This window comes from Paramisgurnus dabryanus, chromosome 23 (assembly GCF_030506205.2).
Source record: "Paramisgurnus dabryanus chromosome 23, PD_genome_1.1, whole genome shotgun sequence".
NCBI classification, from domain to species: domain Eukaryota; kingdom Metazoa; phylum Chordata; class Actinopteri; order Cypriniformes; family Cobitidae; genus Paramisgurnus; species Paramisgurnus dabryanus.
Window position 1 is genome coordinate 4741902 of NC_133359.1, and position 22033 is coordinate 4763934.

General features: G+C 36.1%; 1 protein-coding gene across 1 annotated transcript in view; it reads right to left on the reverse strand.

The window, feature by feature from the left end:
• Positions 1-932: 932 nt before the first annotated feature.
• Positions 933-22033, reverse strand: part of LOC135781631 (USP6 N-terminal-like protein) — a 32272-nt gene continuing 11171 nt past the window's right edge. Inside the window, exons 2-14 of the mRNA XM_065292239.2 lie at positions 21644-21717; positions 17958-18043; positions 17674-17713; positions 17247-17327; positions 15095-15202; positions 14692-14801; positions 8792-8840; positions 4828-4948; positions 3939-4033; positions 3787-3852; positions 3601-3700; positions 3165-3317; positions 933-3087 (exon numbers count right to left, since the gene is read on the reverse strand). Of these exons, the coding sequence (XP_065148311.1) occupies positions 2012-3087; positions 3165-3317; positions 3601-3700; positions 3787-3852; positions 3939-4033; positions 4828-4948; positions 8792-8840; positions 14692-14801; positions 15095-15202; positions 17247-17327; positions 17674-17713; positions 17958-18043; positions 21644-21709 (2151 nt within the window). The 5' untranslated portion in view covers positions 21710-21717 and the 3' untranslated portion in view covers positions 933-2011. The remainder of the gene's footprint in view (positions 3088-3164; positions 3318-3600; positions 3701-3786; positions 3853-3938; positions 4034-4827; positions 4949-8791; positions 8841-14691; positions 14802-15094; positions 15203-17246; positions 17328-17673; positions 17714-17957; positions 18044-21643; positions 21718-22033) is intronic.

The window sequence follows — 22033 nt, forward strand, 5'->3', positions numbered from 1 at the left end:
GGGTCGTTTTGCTCATCAAGAAAAAGCATCTTAATTTAAGAACTTTTAGATATTTTTACTGAAAACAAGACAAAAATACTAAGTAATTTTTTTCTTGAAAGTCATTTTTTGCCATGTAAACGATCTTATCTGAGTTTTATCTAGTGAAACAATTGTTGTTTTTGCAAAAAAAGGACTTTATAACCACAACTTCTCGTTTTGCACTAGCCGTGTGATGCGCCAGCGTGACCTTGCCTATTACATAATCACGTTGAAAGGTCACGCGTTACTTATGTGAAACAAACACACACTTTGCAGACCATTTTAAACAATAAAGTGACACAAAGACATTAATTAGTATCAATCCACATACAACAAAGTCAAAACGGTCCCCTTTTTCCACACTTGTATAGACTGGCGTGGTAGTTTCGCATACGTCATGCGTGGCCTTTCGACATGATTACGTAATGCATTACACTGGCGCGTCACACGGCTAGTGCAAGACGAGAAGTTGTGGTCTAAAAGTACTTTATTTTTTGGCTAGTATGACGATCGTTTGCTAGATAAGACCATTATGCCTTGTTTGGGATCATTTATAGCCCTTAAAAAAAAAAAAACTATCAATCGTTGCACTGCAAAAAATTATTTTAACGAAAAAAATTCCTAGTATTTTTGTCTTGTTTTCAGTAAAAATATCAAAAAATTCTTAAACTAAGATGCTTTTTCTTGATGAGCAATACGACCCCAGAAAATAAGTCTAGTTTTTAGACCAAAAATATCAAATTTAAGTGGTTTTGTGCATAAAACAAGCAAAAAAAATTTCTTAAACACTAAATTTTGCTTATTGGCAGATATTTTTGCTTGTTTTATGCACAAAATCACTTAAATTTGATATTTTTGGTCTAAAAACTAGACTTATTTTCTTGGGTCGTTTGGCTCATCAAGAAAAAGCATCTTTATTTAAGCATTTTTAGTATTGTTGTCTTGTTTTAAGTAAACATATCTAAGAATTTTTTCTTAAATAATTTTTTGCAGTTTGGAAAATAATTCTGTAATGTTTTCTTCAAAACATTCTTCTTGACTGAACAAAGACAGACATAAATATCTTGGATGATCTGGGGGTGAATAAATTATCAGATTTTTAATGAAAGTTCAATAATCCTTTAACTTTGTGTTTTGCAATAGTTTTATTTAGTGTGTTAATGTTTATGAACTATGCAATTGACAGCGGTTATCTTTGCAAATAATGCAACACTATGTACTTAAAGTTTAAATTATGATGGTAAATTATATACTACAAGTTAACCAGACTTGATGGTTAAGGGCATGCATTTCTGCCGTGTGCCTTTTTGCATCTTTCTACAGCAATATTTGATTATTGTATATTTTATTATGCTGTACTTGTAAATGTATAAGAAATAGCAATAATATTAAACTGAACGCTTCTTCATGATGTGCAATAAATAAAAACAAGTTTTTCATTAAGCGGTTGTTATTGAAAAAAATAAAAGAATCTGCAAATGTTAGACTGCAGTCTGCACACAAACTGTAAAAGCAGTTAAATAATATCAGCTCTTCTTACAAAAATACAAAACAAACCCGTTTTATCTACAACACAATGCCGTAAAGTGACCTTCAATGTACATGTTTTCATTTTTAACAAACAAATTACCATGTTTTGCTTCATCTTCCACAAGGTGGCACTAGAGGACAGTATTTATATACACATACAGTAGCACAATGTTTACAATACAAAGCAAATCTAGGACTCGCTGTAACCATGTCAATGTCCGAGTTGCATTTCCCAAATACAGTATAATACAATAAAACATCTCTTCACGCATAAAACTGATGTCATTCACTGTAAAATATAAAATAAAATAACACTGACAGAAGGCAACAAACTACTCAGTGACCACTAGCGCGATTTTTGTGATACACGCGCAAACACATATTCAAGCATCCCATTTTGATTTGTGGTCCAATATAATGCTGTCAAAAAATGCAAATAAAAAATGTGTCCTTCGGTACATTACAAAACTAGCGGCTGTATTCTGTAGAAATCTGAATCGGTGGGTCCTTGAGAAAGCATGGTGGGTTGTAATTTTTTGGGTGGTATTCTTGGGGGTTGTGAGTGAGCACTGTTACTTTCTTGAGTCTGATTTAAAAGCGCCTGATTAGATTGGACAGACGATGGGAGGAAGGGTGTAACGCTGGTGGCCGGTGGCGGGACAATAGCACAGTTTGGAGTCACCGACTTGATGCACGGAGAAATGGGAGAAGAGTCTGGGGTGTAGAAAAACATAGTCGGAGGTGGGAGATGAAGAGACATGGCGACATCTGGAGGAGGAGGAAGAGTGGGGTGCTTAACCCCCAAGTCTGAATTTTGCGGTAAAGCGGTCACCATCTCCAGCATCTTCTCGACTGTATTGTCCTCCGCGTCATCCCAGATGTTGTCGTAATGTGAGGTGTTGGAAGGTCGTCGATCGCCCGAAGACGGAGGAACGTACAGGTTCACGGGAAACTTGCTCACCTGCCGAGGAGCTCGATAGGAAGATGGCGACGATGAGGGATCTTCTAAGATGAGATTCAGAGGTTGGGCTGGTGGAGGAGGAGGAGGAGCGAGGTAGAATGGGGTATGTTCCTCAAGAGGTCCTTGTTCAGTGCAAGGAAGGGGTGGAGGGGGCAAATCCGGAAGGTTCAGTGAGTTGACGCTTGAAAAGTCTGTTATAGGTGGCTGGTACGGAGGTGGCCACTCATCGGACCCCACACTAACACATTCATCCTTTAATAATACAGCATCTGCTTCTGGGAGAAGATCTGGTCTTTGCTCTTGATTTTTCACGTTCGGTCCCGAGTCCTCAGGTGTAGCTTGAGACAATAAAGGGTCGGAGGGCGATTTGGAGGTTTGCACCGGTGAGCTATTGGAGGGGTGTTCATCGTTAATCCGGTCGGGGACGGTGGTCTCCTCTTTGTGAGGCTTGGATGAGATTTGGTTGTTTTGGTGTGCGGTTAGCGGTATAGCCACGCACTCGTTTTGGTTAACTGGAAGCAGCATGATCGGACGCTCCTCGCCCAGTGTGATTTTTGGGAACTCGTCTCCTTTGGCTAAGAGGAAACCAGAAATTCATTAGATGTGAAATGGGATAACAATTTAATTATAACACGAGATGTGTGATATCTACCTGGAGGAGGAAGGTCGAGCTTCATCCTGCGGAGTTCTGCCATCGATGACTGTAGGTGCTCTATGGCGGCATCATCGCTCATGGTGAAGGATGAAACAATCTGCTCCTGGAGAAACTCTCGCAGATCCTCCAGAGACATCTTCAGAAGCGGTTCTGATAGGATTCAAATAAAGCATTGCTCATATTAATATCTTACTCAAGGGTAGAAAGGGTAAAAAGTAGGGCTGTCAAAAGATAACCGTGAATAATCGCGATTAATCGCAACCGGGAATAATCGCGATTAATCGCATACAAAATAAAAGTTTGTGTTTGCATAATATATTTGTGTGTATTCATTATGTTTTATTTATGTATAGATTATTTATATATAATATATAGATTAATCTTTTGACCGCCCTAGTAAAAAGTTATTTTTTTAACTGGATATATGACTTACTTTTATTCAGTTTGAGGAGAGTATAGGCCATGGCTGTTAAAACTTTCTCTCCTTCTAGTATGTAGATGTCCCACAGACGCAGGGTAAGCGTGAAGGGGGTCTACGTAGTACGAAAACATAAACAGACTTTAAAATCAAGCAGCTTAAGAAAAAGTTTAATGACGCTTAATTCATAAAATGTCTCACCCTGTCAATGAAACACTGCAGGAACCATTTGGTGGAGTAGATACCAGTGGACATCTGCTCTTTATCCTGTGGTGAGGAAGACATTTGAAAATAAAAATAAAGTGCTTACTGTATAATAATCCAGTAATCTACGTAAAAAAACGCAATCTCACCATGTGTTTCTTAAGTTTTGGTAGGAGTTTGGAAAGTATTTGGTCATGATGACTCTGAAAACGATGAAGTTTGGGAAACCCTGGGATGAAGAACCCTATGAGAAACCAAAAGATGTTCAGGATTCCCACACCTTAGTCAACTTCAAATGCAAGGACCTTTCAAAGACTTTCCAGGTCCAATACCCTCAAATTCAAGGACTAAATGTGGGGACACATTTTAAGTGAGAGCAAGGTTACATTGTGTTATCTTTAGAGATACATTGTTACAGTTCCCTTTCGAGGGAACTTGCGCTGCGTCACTGTGGTGACACCTTGGGGACGCCTCCAGGGGTAAGTGCGTCTGAATGTGTATATCAAATTCAACCAATGGTGAGGCTTAACGACAAAGACAGGGTGACGCAGGAGCCAGGAAGTATATCGCTATCTGAAATATTGCTAAAAACAGCGTAACAGGGATGCAGGAAGTATGGCAAGGGAGACGCAGCGTCTCGTTCCCTTCTCAGGGAACAAAAGCTACAGACGTAACCCGAGACGTTTTCATGTGTCAAACACAACTATGCAAAAAAGCATTTTGGTATAAATCAACATTCACATACAGAAGATATAAGCATTTAAAGTGAACAGTTTAGCACGTGTGCTTAAAAAGTCTAGAATTTTTATGATATTATCCTACACTACACAGAGAATAATATGGATTTTTTTTCAGAAAACTTCTTGCATAAAATAGATTCAAGCACTTTCAATGACCTGTATCGATTTATGTATATTTTTAAAAACTTCCCAGGGCCTTGAATTATTTTCCCCAGATTCACAAACGTTCAAGGAACCGTGGGTACCCTTTAAATTTTACAATGTCGTCAGAAATAACACGTCACGTTATGACACTCACCATGCATGGCATGTTTCCGATTGGTTAACAGCTGAGATAAGGCCCAGAAAGCGTCTTCCTCGTTCATATACATTAGCAGAATGGCAGCGATCTGGCTCATCCCCTGGCAGTAGCTCACTTCCTACACAAAACCACAAGGTCAAAACGTATTACTCACCGATTCTGATGCATGCCATTTATTTATACATTTAGTATACGTGAGAAATTTTATAGCAGAATAGCGCCATGTAGCCGGTCATAACCACAAAATAAACCCAGACAGTGCAGACGAGATTGTCTAGTAGTCATTGATGTACCACCCAGGAAACTTTTCTATAAAAATGACTTTCGTACTGTAACACAACTACAGTAAAACTCAAATCTTCACGTCCACTTTCTTCTGGGCACAACAGAAAGGGAAATGAAAATGACATTGTTTTCCATCTCGGTGCGACTTGAACAAACAATCGTGCTTGTGTGCGCTTATGTTTGAGCAGAATTGTGTTAAAGATCCTGTCTAACATCTCCATAAAAACATTTATTTGTCTTTACTTTGATCCTCCATATCCTTTAATGTCAAATAGATCTCTGGGAAAGCATCTAATAAAGCAACTAACCACCAAACCATGATCTAATTTACAGCCTGTGATCATCTTAAGACCCTGGTCACTTACAGCCGATGGGCAGAAACCTGTTTCTAGATCAGTGTGTATCTAAAGCCTAATTTAAACTATCCTCAAGTCCTCATGACACAAGATAGCATTTAAAACCAGTTTTGGGAACAAAATCGTCATAAAATGTTCTTTAAAAAAATCTAAATTAATGATTTGTTACCTTGGACCACAAAACCAGTCATAAGGGTACATTTTTCAGATTAATTCATCTGAAAGCTGAATAAATAAGCTTTACACTCATGTAGTTTGTTAGGATAGGACAATATTTGGTCGAGGTACAACTCGTGTGCAAAAACAAAATGCCATACAAATCAAGTCCTTAGCAACACATTAGTAAAGATAAATACATTTTTGATATATTTATTGACATAATATCTTTATTGAACATGATCTTTACTTTATATCCTAATGACTTTTGGCATAAAAACCCAATAATTGACCCATACAATGTATTTGTTGGCTATTGCTACAAATATACCCGTGACATATGACTGGTTTTGTGGTCCAGGGTCACATTTATAAAATGTCCCTAATACACAACATAGTGTCACATTTGTCAAACCCTAGACTCACAAGACAATACAAATTAAAGTATAAAATGTGACCCTGTTTTTGAAATTCAGTCTTAATCTAATGAAATGAGGGGCATCAATCTTTGAGTCAATATTAAATATATCAAGGTTATTTTTCACAGACTGGGTCACATGGGGGGCAGATTTGGGTCTTGTTAAAGATACATGCGTCAGCTCATGTTTGTAAGTAAAATTAGCTTTCAGCACTTTCTGATGTTTATGTAAATACATTTAAAAACTAAACATTTTTTTACAATTTTTTTTGATAAAAAAGTAAATGCAAAGTAAGAGTATCAAAATAATAAGCATACAGTTACAAACATCTCTTCATCTTCATACAAACCAATTTTGTTGTTTTTTCCACATTTAAAAGAAAAATTTTCATTACCGCAACGTGTCTATGACTGGATTTGGGTTCTTTGACATGGAAATATTTATAATTAAAAAATCTAAAAAAATAAAAAGCTTCAGTGCATGTTACACTATAAACATTTACAGTAAAGAAACATGTGGTATTTGGTGATTATTGAAAAATGTAGAGAAAATAATAAGGAATATAAATGTGTCCAAGACCAATTTTCTCATCCTCCGCAACAATTTTCAATCATTGTTTAAGCCCTCAAGGAACTAACATTTCAAAAGAAATTGTTGGAAGTGACATAATTGACTGTGACACTCAAGATGGCTACCAGGTAAGCAGTTCTTATTTTTTCTCTCTAGATAAAAGTTTAAATTTTGTTGTCATACCCAGACAACTTTTTAGTTCTCATTACCGAAACATGAGTTTGTAAATGCATATATTTAATGTAATATCATGTTGCGGTAATGATCATTTTTGATAATGATAATTTACAATTTTTTTAAATCCTCTAAAAATAATGGTTATAGTAAGTTCAGACCCTAATCATATGTGCAAAAAAATTCTGATGCTGGACAGCTTCTAAATCTGGATTTCGTGAGAATCACCCATATGGGTAAAACATACTGCTATTTGACACCAATGAATCCTATATCCTATAGCTATATAGTTGCAGATAGTATGTGGATAGTAGATGAACTGGCATGAAGCCATCTCCTTAGACCCTTTTACAAATAACTGAAGTTTTATTTTAGCATACAGTCTACAGTAATAATATATTTAGCATACCTAGAAGAATAGAAGTCGGTAGGAGGTTTCTATTAAGAGCAGAGGTCGTGTGTGCGTGTGCTTCTTGTAATCCCAAAAGTCCCCACAAAGATAGCAATACCAGTCATTTTTTTTTTTTTTTTTTTTTGACCCTGTACACTGCAAAAATGACTTTCTTACTTAGTATTTTGATTTGTTTTAGTACAAATATCTAAAAATTGTTAAATCAAGATGTGTTTTATTTATAAGCAAAATGACCTAATCTAAAAAGTTTAGTTTTTAGATCAGAACTATACAATTTAAGTGAATTTGTGCTTAAAACAATCACAAAAAAATCTGCCTAATTCTTGATTAAAAAGTTAAAGATTTTTTTATTTTCTCACCCCATTGGCAGATTTCAATTTCACTTAAATTGCACTGCAAAAAATGATTTAAGAAAAAGAATTCTTAATATTTTTGTGTTGTTCTCAGTAAAAATATCTACAAATTCTTAAATTAAGATGCTTTTTCTTGATGAACAAAACGACCCAAGAAAATAAGTCTAGTTTTTAGACCAAAAATATCAAATGTAAGTGATTTTGTGCATACAACAAGCAAAAAAATCTACCAATGGGGTAAGCGAATTTTTCTTGAATTTAATGTTTAAGAAAAATTTTCAAGAGTTTTTTGTTTCCCCATTGGCAGATTTTTTTGCTTGTAAAATAACTTTTAATTTTTTAAAATCAAGATGCACTTTCTTGATGAGCAAAATGACCTGAGAAAATAAGTCTAGTTTTTAGACCAAAAAAAATCAAATTTAAGTGATTTTGTGCATAAAACAAGAAAAAAATATCTGCCAATGGGGTAAGAATTTTTCTTGAATTTAGTGTTTAAGAAAAATTTTCAAGATTTTTTGCTTACCCCATTGGCAGATTGTTTTGCTTGTTTTAAGCACAAAATCACTTAAATTTGATATTTTTGGTCAAAAACTAGACTAATTATCTTGGGTCGTTTTGTTCATCAAGAAAAAGCATCTTAAATGTAACAATTTTTAGATATTTTTTCTAACAAAAAGACAAAAAGACAAAGATTTTTTTTTCTTGAAAATAATTTTTTTGGAGTGAAGAAAGTGCATCGTTGCTATTAATCTGTACTAAAAACAGATCAAAAATACTTAATAAAAAAGTCCAATTTTGCAGTGTAGGGCTGCTCAATTATTGGCAAAATCATAATCATGACTATGTAACACGATTACTCAGTGACACTGAAAACATGCAATTACTTCACCTTTTTATGAAGTAAGTTTTGCAATAGGCTACATGTGTGTGCCTCGAAAGTCCCTTCAAAAACATCTTTCTGTCAGCATGCAATTTACATTTTTATCTTGTTTTTGTAAGTGTTTGAATCAAAACAATTAATTGCACTGCCCTAGTGTGTGTGTGTGTGTGTGTGTGTGTGTGTGTGTGTGTGTGTGTGTGTGTGTGTGTGTGTGTGTGTGTGTGTGTAGACAGGGTTAACAGGGTGGGACACCTTTTGACTTTTCCTCTTAAGTCCGGATTCATCCAGCACATGCTGTCCTGAGTTATGTAACATTCGCACAACAAACAAACATTAAAATATCATCACTTGCTCACCGTGTTGTAGACTGAATAAGCTGCCAGAACGTGAAACAGGGCCTGCTGTCTGTAAAGACAAATGAACATCTGTATTAATAACGCGACTCTGCACATAAGTCGTCTTAAAAAATCTAATTAATGGAGCAAAATAAAAGGTGAAGCTATATAAAATATTATTCTTTGAAAACCAGCTAGATTTTTGTAAGTGAGTGCGGTGTAGCCAACATGCAGGAAACCATTTGGTTGTCAAGTCAAAGATAAACTATAAAGAGGGAAGAGAAACCACAGAGAGAGAGAGAGAGAGCGAGAGAGAGAGATGACCCTCCTGTCTCAGTGTCAATGTCACACTATAAAAAAATTCATCATTTGATCTTTCTATAGATATGCAAGTAAGTTAAGTTAGCTTAAAAAGAGAACCAGTTCAAGACACCAAAATTAGATGTAAACCTGAATTAAAATATATATTTTTTTAAAGTAATGATTCGATTAAATATATATGAAGAGCTCAGATGCAAAACCCTGTAAGTGCGTCTGACATGTTTTCTTGTAAATAAGCATTTTTTATCAGGCTTATGTTTAGGTTCATTAATTTCACTTTAAATGGCATTTCAAAGGTTATTAATCAGTAATTGAAATGCCTTATTTTCACAAATGTCACTTAAGTCATTTCACTGACTGTCTTTCGCTGCTAAACCCTCTAAGTACATGCAAAAATCTTTACTTTTTACTGTGACGTTTAACAGATTCTACCAACAAAGCAGTATTTGTGAACGGGATTAAGCGGATTTGAAGTGAAAGTATTTAAATATATAATACGTGCCGACGGAGGTGGCGTTTAGTGGCTTTTGCATCTGAGCTTTTTCTACGCTACGTAACATAAAAAAAAAGATATCGAAAATACACATGTTAAAATATGTACACTACGTCATCATTTAAAGTCATTAAAAATGCTATAAAGTTCATTAAAATGTATGAATCGTACGTTTTTTTCAACTTTATTTGATTGAACAAACTATATTTTAACAAACTATAAAACTAGTGATGCACCGATGTATCGGCCGCCTATATTTATCGGCCGATTTTTGATGAATTTGAAACCATCGGCATATCGGCAATAGCACGAGAAAGGCCGATACCGATTGTTTATTAACTCTTTCACCGCCAGCATTTTTAAAAAAAGTTGCCAGCCAGCGCCAGCGTTTTTCATGATTTTCACCAAAGTTTAATGCCTTCCAGAAAATGTTCTTCTTTAAATATATAAACATACAATATACCAAATGAAAGAACAGACCCTCTGCTTTCAAACAAAAAAAACCGTTTCATCATACCTTTAGTGGTTCTTTTGCAATCAGCTTTTGAATATGGGTAGGTTTTTGCAAAAACACCATATTTTGAGCAAAAAGCAAAAATAATTCAATTTTTATGACGGACTTTTCATAGAGATCATATTCAGAGCGATCTTTAAAACAGACACGGACATGCAGCAGCTTGCCATAGGGCAATACTTCCGGTTTTAAAAAGTTGCGGAAGGGCGCCACCTGGTGGATAATAGCAGTATTGCGGAAAGACGGAAAATCTCGTCATTGGCGGGGAAGCGTTTTCTCTTAATTGACGAGATATCTCGTCAATGGCGGGGAAAGAGTTAATTAACTGCATAAAGAAATCCATTATATGTAAAAAAAAAATTAGTTAATGTTGTTAATAAAATAAATGCTGAATAGCAAAAACCACATTTGAAGGTTGTCATTAGGGATGGGAATCGAGAACCGGTTCTACTTAAGAACCGGTTCCCAGTGAATCGATTCCTTTGAATCGTAAGCATGCCTGCTTAACGATTCCGCTTATCGGTTCCGCTCGCGCTCGTTGCAAATGTGTCATGACGTCACACACACGCTGTGTTGTTTTGGTTTAGAACGCAGCAAACATTGCATCGAGGCAGAACGATCCAAAGTTTGGTTATATTTAGTGGTGGGCAGAGCGAGGCTTCGCGAAACACTGAAACAGTTGAATCAATAACTTATATTTCACGCGAACATACGACAATACGGTCGCGTTGCAGGAGGTTGCAGGACTGTCGCGTGTTTGACACACTATTACACAATAACAGCAGGGAGTCAAACACCAGCGGAGCTAACGGGACGTCATCTGTTATTAATGCAGAAGGTAATGTGTTAATGTTAATGTGAGCGCCATTTCATTATGTAAACTTTTACTATACGGATAATCTCCGTTGTCATTGTCCATCATATTGAGTCTGACTGGCTCTCACACTGGCTCAGAGGCTGCAGAAAGTATCTCTTGTGCACCTCTAGCTACTCCGTTTACAGAGGCAGGGAGGAATAAAATGACCGAGGCGAGGATAAACACATTTCACCGAGCAGTAGAGGCGGACACTACTTAAGTATTTCTACTTAAAAGTACATTTTCAAGTATTTGTATTTTATCAGTGTTTTTGTATTTTTTTTGAAAACATACGTTCCAAAGCATATTATCATAATTTTAACTCCACTACATTTCATAATTTCAAGTTTTTGGTTTATATTTAATATTTAAGTACATTATAAATCTAGTAATGTTTTTTACTTTTACTTAAGTAAAAAGTACTTTTACTCAAGAAAAGTAAAAGTACACAATTTTTATGTAATTATGTATTCAATCAATTTTAATATGCAATATAAACACACAGTATGATTCTATGCTTTAGAATGTAGTGAACATTTTTTAGTAAAGTAATTTTTTCCCAAGACAACACTCTGATAAAGCACAGATGCTTGGAAAATGAAACTAAAATACTCAAGTAGTGTCCTAAGTTTGTGGTAAAGGGTTTGCATCCGTTTGCCACAGTTTGCCACAGTAGATGTCTCTGCATTTCGGTAGGTTAATTTACTGTATTTTGTCCACCATCATGTCTTTAAAAGAAAATAACAAATGCATGCATGAACAAAAGTTGCATGTTTTATGTCAGTCTAGTTCTGTTTCATTAATTCCTAGTCCGATCACATATTTACTGGTTGAGAAACACTGATGTTGCTACACATAATTTGTGTATACTCTGTTCTGTGTCTTCTGAACAGATATTAAAGCGAGTTAATACAAACATGCAAATTTGTGCTTATTCCCTCACCCAATGAGAATTGATAAGAGAATCGATAAGGAATCGGATCGATAAGCAACATCGATAATGGAATCGGAATCGTTAAATTCTTATCAATTCCCATCCCTAGTTGTCATGCTGTCTTCTTATATTTGTTTTAGCTTAATTTGTGCCTCTCTTATTATGTTGGTCAGTTGAATGTTAATTAGATCCAATCCATGTTCAGTAAAAATAATTTGATGCAGAAATAAACTAGCTAATAGACCAACTGTATAGTATTGTATACAAGTGTTTAATATCGGTATCGGCATCGGCCAGAAGTTGTCTGTTTAAATCGGTATCGGCCCAAAAAAATCCTATCGGTGCATCCCTATATAAAACGAAATTGCATTCAGGCGACTCGTAGTACAAAAAAAAGAGACTACATATGAGAATCTCAGATGCAAAAGCCGCTGAACGCCACCTTTGTCAAAAATGAGATAATGATATTAGCTGAATGCTCTCGGCACGTATTATACGTTCATCAAATACTTTTCAAATCCGCTTAATCCTGGCCTAACAGCATTTAGAAATATTGCATTGTTAGCAGAATCCGTTAATTGCCACAATGTTTTAGTAGAAAAGTCCTTTTCAACGGTAAAAGGTTTACCGAATATATTACGATATTGACATAATGTTTGAGCCTTGTTTTATCTTTTTTTAGGACAGTTAAGATTTTTTTTGTAGTGGATTTACATGTAGGGGAGATCCTACCCAGTCTCATTAAGTTTCGTGATATAGTCACATATTTTTTTTTATTCTTTTTTCGTGATATTATCACGAATTTTCGTGATCGTATAACAAATTCCTGTATTCGTGTGATTATCATGTATTGGTTACTCAACTGCTTTTTCCTATTTTTAAACCATTTTCGCTTCAGTTTAGGGTTAGATTTGGTGCTTGCATTAGAATGTCACTTTATACATTGGTTTATACTATTTTTCTGATTTATTTTTTTATATGTCGCCTGGCGTTAGGGTTAGAGTTGGGTTTGGGTAGGGATGTCATTGTGTAAATCTAACCCTAAACCAAAGCAACAATGGTAAGAAAATAGGACAAAACAGTTGAGTAACCAATACGTGATAATCACACAAAAACAGGAATTCGTTATACGATCACGAAAAAACTTGGAAATTCGTAATATCACGAAAATAAAAAAAATATGTGACTACATAACAAAATTTCGTGAGACTGAGCTGGGAGAGCATGGCACAACCTAACGCTTTTTGGTTTTATCATTCAAAAAATATTTAAGTTAGATTAATAATTTTTACACAATCAACACACACATCTCTGCTACAAATGAACACTTAAAGTTTGTTTGTGGGACCTATTGTTATCTGACAAACACTGTGTGACAACTAACCCCGCTGTGTAAAAATAATTTCAATCCCAGCTATCAGTTACTAGAAATTGTTGACATGTTTCAAAATGCTGTTATGTGTTAGGTAACAAGACGGTGATTCAAATAATATAAGGTTGGATTTGGTGACTTACATACTCAACTCAGAAATCGAAAAAAAAAAAACATAAGATGAAGAAATTTACTTTTATGCCTCCAAAACACTTATTTGTTCGATATCGTAACCAAAACACATAAAAACTTTCACCCATTCACAGGACATCATCTGACAGTAAGAGAAAAAGACCAAAAGCACAGATTGCTCGGTCCTGTAATATGTAAAGTAGCTGCATTACAATGAACCCCGCGTTTGTGCCCCGCTCACCCCTACATAGAGGGTTTTGCAGCAAAAGACAGTCAAATTTGTCAGATATAGTGATATTTTTTGAAAATAAGGCATTTTAATCACTGACTAATAACCTTTTATTGCTTTTAAATTTAAAGACTGAACCTAAACAGAAGAGCTTGATAAAAAAAAGGTAATTTACAAAAAAACATGTCAGATGCACTTAAGAGGGTTTTGCATCTAAACTCCTCATATGAATAACCAATTGCATCCAAAAGAAATGTACGTTAATGATTCAAACTGTATGGGCATTTGAAAACATTTTGCAAGGCACAGTAACCAGTAGCTGGCTATCGTCCAGAAGTCAGCAACATTGTGAATAGCGTGTTGTGGTAACGCAAACAAGCAACGCAAACAAACAGCAGATGTGTTAAAATACACTTCCGCCCCACATCCTCTTATTGGTTGATCGGCGCTAATAAAAATGTCATAACTCAGATCTTCCATCCATTGGGCAATTGGGTGGGCTGTTGTAGGTGTCTGATCTACATCTGTTGTGGGTGCGCTGCCTGTGCGAAACCACATGACGTGTCTCTGTGCACTTTGGTCCACTGTTCACGCAACAAAAGACCACTTTCTGAATACAGCAAATTTCTAAAAATTAGAAAGGGAACATGGTCTACGCTTCTGTGAAACGGCACGATAGCAAGTTGTTTTTGACACTCGTAAGAGGATACATGATCCCAAGTGGGTCTTAAAGATCGTCCGGCACAAAAGGAAGCTACTTTTTCATGACACTGTGGCTGTTGTGCATAACATCAAAGTTTATATTTATTCTGGGCATAATAGTAACGAGTCACCGGTTTTGTCATTTCCTGTGAGGCCACGTACAGTAACAGGAAGTTTAACAAAATGCAAAGAGGAAGCAACTCTTGTTTTGGTTAAGGGCTTTGCAAAGTCTGCCCACTTCGGTCCAGATCTCTCTCACAACAAACCTTAGCGCAACAGAAAACATAACGGCAGATAAAACAAGTACAATTCAGCAAACGAAACACAAAATCATGGCAACGCTGCTGTGTGAGCGTATGATGGCTTACTTGACCCCAAAGCGGTCCATAAACATGATATGGTTCCTGAAGGTCCTGTTGACATCAAGATCTATCTGCTTGATTTCTGTTGAGTACTTTTTGGCTTGTTCCCTCATTATCTATAAAAACACAAGGACAAAAAAGGATGTAATGCCTTTTCCAAAGTAACTTATAAAAAACACGGTATGGCCGTGTATGGCCAATTTTAAAGGATATTAGGTTTTATGAAGCATGCTAATAAGTTTGTTGACAACTAAAAGGGCAGAATGGAGACAAAACATAGCGGGCTAATCACATCCCATACAAGGACAATGGACCAACCATAACCCAAACAAGAGAGCCTTTGAAAATGAGATTTTTATCCAAAAGGACCTACTGGAACCCAAACAGATTGTCCTATCAAAACTCCTACCTCGTACTTCTTGTAGTTTGCTTGTTTCACCTTGTCCACTTCTAGTAGAAGAGCCCATGCTTGACCACGCAGCTGTAAGGGAATCCCCTTGTATACCCGCTTAATCATCTGTAAAATACACACAGGAAGAGGAAATGAATGAATGGCTGGAATTTATTTGTGGGTCTCCATGATTACGAGATATACAGAGGCTTTTAAATGGGTTGTTTATGAAAGTAATGGACGTTTCACCGTAGTACGCGCCTGGCAAGAAGTTAACTTCCGGTCAGTGCTTGTTTATCTGCCTGGCTAGTGACTAAACTGACCTCTGGAACAAATACCTTCTGGAAAATGTTTAGTTTACCCAAAGACGAGAGGAGACGGCGAGCATGAATCAGCACTGAGTGGATTTGGCAGCCAGGCAAGAATTTAAGGATCTGTAGCTAACATTGTATACATTACTTTTACACAGCAATGTTAGATCAGTGTAATGGTTGATACGCTTTAGCTAAGATATTGTACTTATTTATTTTCTTGTTATCAGAAATAATCTACTTTAGAGAGATTCTGTTGTTATAAATTCTTTGCAGAAGTCTTAAGTTGGGTCACCGTTTGTTAAAGCTGTTGCCACTGAAACCATCTATACACCAATTTAAGACTTTTACTGCGATTTTAGCATGAACTGGAATCCGGTAATCCATATGCTGCAAGTTTAATATTACACAAAAATGTTATATAAATATGTCTTTTATTTACATGTATGACATTATATTTACAAATAATTAAAACAAATAGTGTGTTTGTCACATTTGACTGTCTTGTCTTATTTTAAAAACGAAATTTACGGGTGTTCCCCTCAGGTGAAAACCGTGTAATAAACAGCATAATGTACAGGCAGATGGTTGTTATTTCTTCGTGTCGGGATCTTTCAGGGCTTATTTCTGTGATAACAACCGGCTGCCTATGGATTATCTCTTACTTAATGTTCGACAGTCACACTGATTTATTGACAATAATAATAAAAAAGGCAAAAAAAAATATGGCACGCTTATTGCTTTATGGAGCGACGACAGCGGGTAAAAAATGCTTTCTAGAACAAATAAAAGACTCAAATGATATTAAACAAAGAAATAAAATTTGAGAGTTTTGTGAATGCTTTTCCCCATCATGAACCTGTACGTTAAATCATCGTCTGTACTGCGTGCTCCAGGTTATGCTAACCGTGGGTTCACACCAGCCGCGTCTGAGGCGTCAAATTCACCGCGTCTAGTTTGCCGCTTGACCATTTTGAGTTTACTCACTTCATTCACGCGTGAAAGCCGCACGTGAAATTCTAGTCAGAGACATTCGCGGAAATTCACGTCATGGGAGGGGCATCTGTGATGCCGCCCGCTTTATGTAATCACGTCACTTCTAGAGCTCCTGATTAGTTAACGCGGCGCGTTTTTTCGCCAAAGTTCAAATTTTTAAACTCGCGCGTTTCCCGCGGCAACGCTCAATTCGCGCCAACTAGATGTGCAAATGAGACGGAATCGCGTCTACCATGCTGCATTTAAAAGGCTTCATTCGTGCCGTGAGACCTACAGACGCGCGTCAACACGTCTTTACATTGACTTAACATTGAAATCACTCGCGCTTGACGCCTCTACCGCGGCTGGTCTGAACGCAGCATAAGAAAGGAGACGCGCGTCCCCTGCACAACAAATAGTAAAACATACAGTAAGTGCTGCCTTTTGTTGCATGAACATCGTCTTAAATTTTTTTAAGGCAGAGTAATGAATAGTGTATTTGCATTTTGCGCGAGAGTAGAAGATTCATATCCATTTTGCCAAGATGCACTTATGTGGCCAAATGTAAATTGAACTGGTTTTAACAAATCAGATAGCTATATGATCAGAGAAAGCACATGAAGTGACCAGGTGTAAAAAGGCACTAAGAAATTTTAAAACTTTGTAAGCTAAAAGTAACTTTGTACATTATTTCTCATATTATTGCCTCTCTTAAGATGAAATCACTTTGCCGTTTCCATAAGTTTTGTAAGTCACATTGGATAAAAGCATCTTCTAAATACTTGAATGTAAATGTTAATGTACAGTTTTACTCTTGTGCATTTAATCAGGTTTATCTGTTAGTTTACAACAATATATATACAAATATTTTAGAGTTGCAATACCTTTTCACTGTTGTGGTACTTTTCCCACTTTTTCACCATTTTCAGCCATTTTTGCACTCTTTCAACCTCCTGGAGTTTATACTAGACAAAGCAAATTGAGGTTTTAGTATTTAATCCAAAAAAAATGTGACCCTTTCTGTGTAAACCCATCTTAAAATCTTTTTTTTTTGTGGTTGACTGTTTTCTAAATACAAAATTATCCTACATAATGTAAAGAAAATTTAGTGAAAAATAACCTTGATATCTAAAATATTGACTGAGTAAAGATTGAAATCAAACTTGGAATGTCCAAATCTCATCATTATATTATAAGACTTGAGCCTACAGATAGGGTCACATGGGTAAATTTGTTATGTAATAAATATTTCATTCGACAATTTCTTAAAAGATTTGACAGGGATGGCAGGTGTAAGTATTGTAATATCACCTTCTCTTCCACTGCGGTTGGTGTTGGCAGCTCCTTTTCACTGGAAAGACAGTAAGCAAAAGTCTGATTTGTACATATAACAAATAATTTAGTTAACTAAATTAGTTATTAAGTAACATCCTGACAAAATTGTTCTTAATAGTTATTGCACAACACAAACATGAACATTTATGCTTTCTAAGTTGAACATAAGCAACTTCCTCAACTAGGGTTAGATGTCAATATCTTGTTATAGTAAAACAGAATACTGAGCCCTGCTGAGGAGAGGACATTACATGACTTACTGCAGGAAACCAAAGCGATCCGTGACCTTGTAGATGCTGTAGTCGGCATCCTCCCAGGGGTTAATGTGAACCCCCTCCTGTCTGCCCTGAAACCAGCCCAACAAACAAAGTAAGGAACTGGAGCAAAGGCAACAAACATCATTTAAGAGATGATTTGTAATTGAATATCAACAAAGGAACAGTTCATCCCAAAATTATACCATTTACATGCCCTCATGTCATTTAACTTTCTTCTGGGGAACACAAAATCAGATATTTTGAAAAAAGTCCAACATTTTATTCCAATACTATGAACTGACTAAGTCAGTGAAATCCAGGCTAAATATATTATTTACATTATGATGATTTTACCTAGAAAACAGAAAAAAAGACTGAGTTTTCACAGACCGGTTTACAAATATGGCAATATGCACATCTCAATGGTTTGCAATAACTTTACAGTTCAAAGATTTAGGTCAGAGATTATTTTTCCCCCAGAAAGCATTATATTGCATCATATACTGCATTATTTAGCAAGTTATTATCGCATATTATTACACGGCTCTCTGGAATGCTTGATTCTGATTGGTCAGTTGAGACATTTGCAGGTTCGTTCTTTTCGAATAATAACCGCTCCAAAATAATAACGCATAGCCGGTACTACTTTTACGAGTAAGATCGCTCCGCGCAAATAAAGATCAATAAAGATTACTGTCTGTTTGGCGCCATCTTGTGACAAACACTGGACAACCACGACAAGACACAGAGAGCTTACGGAGACTGAACTTGACAAAATAGAGCATGACAGCTACGAAGCCAACACACAAAAAAAATACAGAATGGGCATTAAAACTTCTCAAAGACTGGCTAAAAGAGAAAAAATGGAGACAGACAAGTATGAAGCAGAGGATCTTAATAAGGTATTACGAACATTTTATGCATCTGTGCAAAGTTTCGCGGAAGGATAAAAATGTTAATTTAAAACAAATATGCCAATAAAATGTTTCAAATTCATATTCATGTCCAGTTTTTTTTCTTATGTGACAAGTAGCCGTGTAATAAGCGGGATAATGTAGAGTCAGCCGGTAGTTATCGGGAAATAAGCCCCTTCAGTGTGATACAAGACCCTCCGCTTCGCGTCGGGTCCTGATCACACTGTCGGGGCTTATTTCCCGATAACTACCGGCTGCCTCTACATTATCCCTTACTTACATCTTCTTCAATATCATGTAACCATCATGTTCAAGCTACAACAGGGACATTAAATGTAGCATGAACGTAATCCATATGACCCAAGTTTTATAAACAAATTCCTCTAAAGCAATATATTCATTTTGTTTTATAGATGCACCAATATAAAATTTTTCCACCGATACCGCTAGTGGATTATAGAGTGCCACTTGGATGACGTATTTTTGTAGGCCAACCTGAAAGTTAACTGGTTCTCTCGCATTCAGTTCTCACAGACTTTTGGATTATCGCAAAAAATAAGCTTTGTTTATAAACACTTACACAATTCATCATGAATTTTGAAGTGTAAATGCATTTACTAGAAATATAAGGCCAAATTTTGACCTCCTAATGCTGCGTTTGCACCAGCCATTACATGTTACATGTTTACATGTTAAGTCAATGCAAAGATGCGATTACATGCGGATTATTATCCTGCGGTGGGGTACACGCGGCACGAATGGCGCAGAACGTGCGGAAGGCGTGGGGCTGATGGCGCGTTCTGCGCAAATTGAGCGTTGCCGCGGGAAACACGCAAGTTGAAAAATCTAAACTTCGGTGGATTTCAGCGCCGCGTTAACCAATCAGGACCTTGCTGTAGAAGTGAAGTGATAATAGGAAGCGAGCGGAGTGGCAGAGTCTCAGCAGAATCGCAGAAACCCCTCCCATGACGCGAATTTCCGCGTGAATTTCTCAAATGGCTAGAATTTCACGCGCGAATGAAGCGAGTGAACTCAAATGTTCAAGTGTCCAACTACGCGCAAATAGCGCGTTTTTGCTGCCTCTACCACGACTGGTGTAAACGCAACATCAGACCTGGACGTCGTCTACATATGTGGACACCAAATTTTTTCGATGTTTGCACCATAATACTTAATTCTGTGTAACTGGAACCTGTTGTACACAAACATGGACAAATACACTGCTTCATGTTCTTAGAAAAACATTTGGTTATTATATTTATTGGTTCTTCCTAACCTCAAAATAGCTGGTAGAAATCTGTAAAATGCGAACCAAAGCTCGGGTCTTAGGAGTAGGGATGCTAAACAATTAATCGTGATTAATCGTTAGCAGAATAAAAGTTTTTGTTTACATCACATATGTGTGTAAACTGTGTATAATAAATATGTATATATATAAATATGAACACATTCATGTATAATTTTAAGAAAAAAAGTATATATTGAGTATTTATATTTATATATAATATAAATTATACATAAATATACAAATGTATATACACATGTAAACATTTCTAAAACATATACTTGCATGTGTGTACATTTATTAATCGCGATTAATCGTTAAGCATCCCTACTTAGGAGGTAAAAGTTGTATTCATCTGTGAAGTGAATGACTTGTAAGTAAACACAGAAGTCTATGGGAAAAATGAATGGGCTTTTTTGTGAGGAAACCAGTGTCCCGCTAACTTCCGGGTTAGCCTACAAAAATGTGTAATCCCTGCGCCACTCTATTCAGATTGGTTCGTTAACTTAATTCTAAGATTATATTTTCTGTTATATAATTATATCATGACCATTAATACTAAACATTAAGTTTCTTTACATTTTCTATACACAGAGTGCAAATTCATTGCATTTTCCTGTTTTCTTTTGATTGACAGGATACATTAACAATGACTATTGGGCCGATAGCGTGAAAAAGTGCTTTTATCGTCCGATACAGATTATTTGCCGATATATTGGTGCATCTCTACTTTGTATGATGACTCGACCGAAATTTAAATGGCTACTGACTATCAAATCAAATCAATGATCGACTCATGTATACAGAGCTGAAATCAAATATGGCGGCACATCATTTGATCCAGTCTGAATAATTCTGAGTTTGCAGCATAAAGACGTGTAAATACTCATAAAATAAATTTTTAGATGAACTCATTCAAATAGAAAGTCAACGAAAACATCACAATTTCTATTGTGTACAATACAAATCTCCAAAATAAAAGCCAGAAACGTTAAGTTGATTAAAGTCCACAATCTAAAATTCACTTCAGATATATTTTCCTCTCTACTTTAGATAAGTTTGCCGAGCTTCTTGTGATAAGCTGTTAAAGTATTTGAGGAGCGCTGAGAATTTCCATCCTGACTGTAGTCAGTGTCTGTGTTTAGCAGCAATGTGTGTAAGACATCCAGCTGTGATCTGTCTAAACACAAATGACAACAAAATGAGCTCCACTGAAGCGGACAGCTTTTATTCGGACTCAACTTTTCTCTCGATCTCTCAAAGCTTTTACATGCCAGCAATTTACACCAATGGCCTAGTGGTAAAAAATGTAAATTAGTAAATTATGAGATAATTTGCATATTTGGGTAAACTAATCCTTCAAATATGGACAAAGTTGCTGTCTCATAGGTATTGTTTCTCTCTTTTATTATTGACTGGACCAAAGATCACCACTTAGGTCGATAGAAGAAATGCAGATGTTGGCAAAGTGCAGCATATCTGTGACTTGCCTTCTCATATTTTGCAATGATCTCAGCCCGTTCTTCCAATATGAGTGTATCGATGTCCTTCTTCATTTCAAAACCTAAATCAGAAACAAAAAACTATAAGCAAAAATCTCTACTGGTCCAACTGCAAGGCTAAAACACATGAAAATGACCTGAAGTATTTATAATCATTTTATCAAATATTTATCAAAATGACAACATTCATTCATTTACCCTGAGATTTACTTTAGACATTCAACCATGAGATGGGGTTGCTTATTTAGTATGATTAAAAACAGAAATGTGTTATTACGATTTTTCAGCAAAGTCCTCTAAGTGCTGAATGTCATCAGGCCTTCTTATTTCTTAACCACAAGTCCCCGTTGATTATAAAGAGGCCACATCTCATCTGAT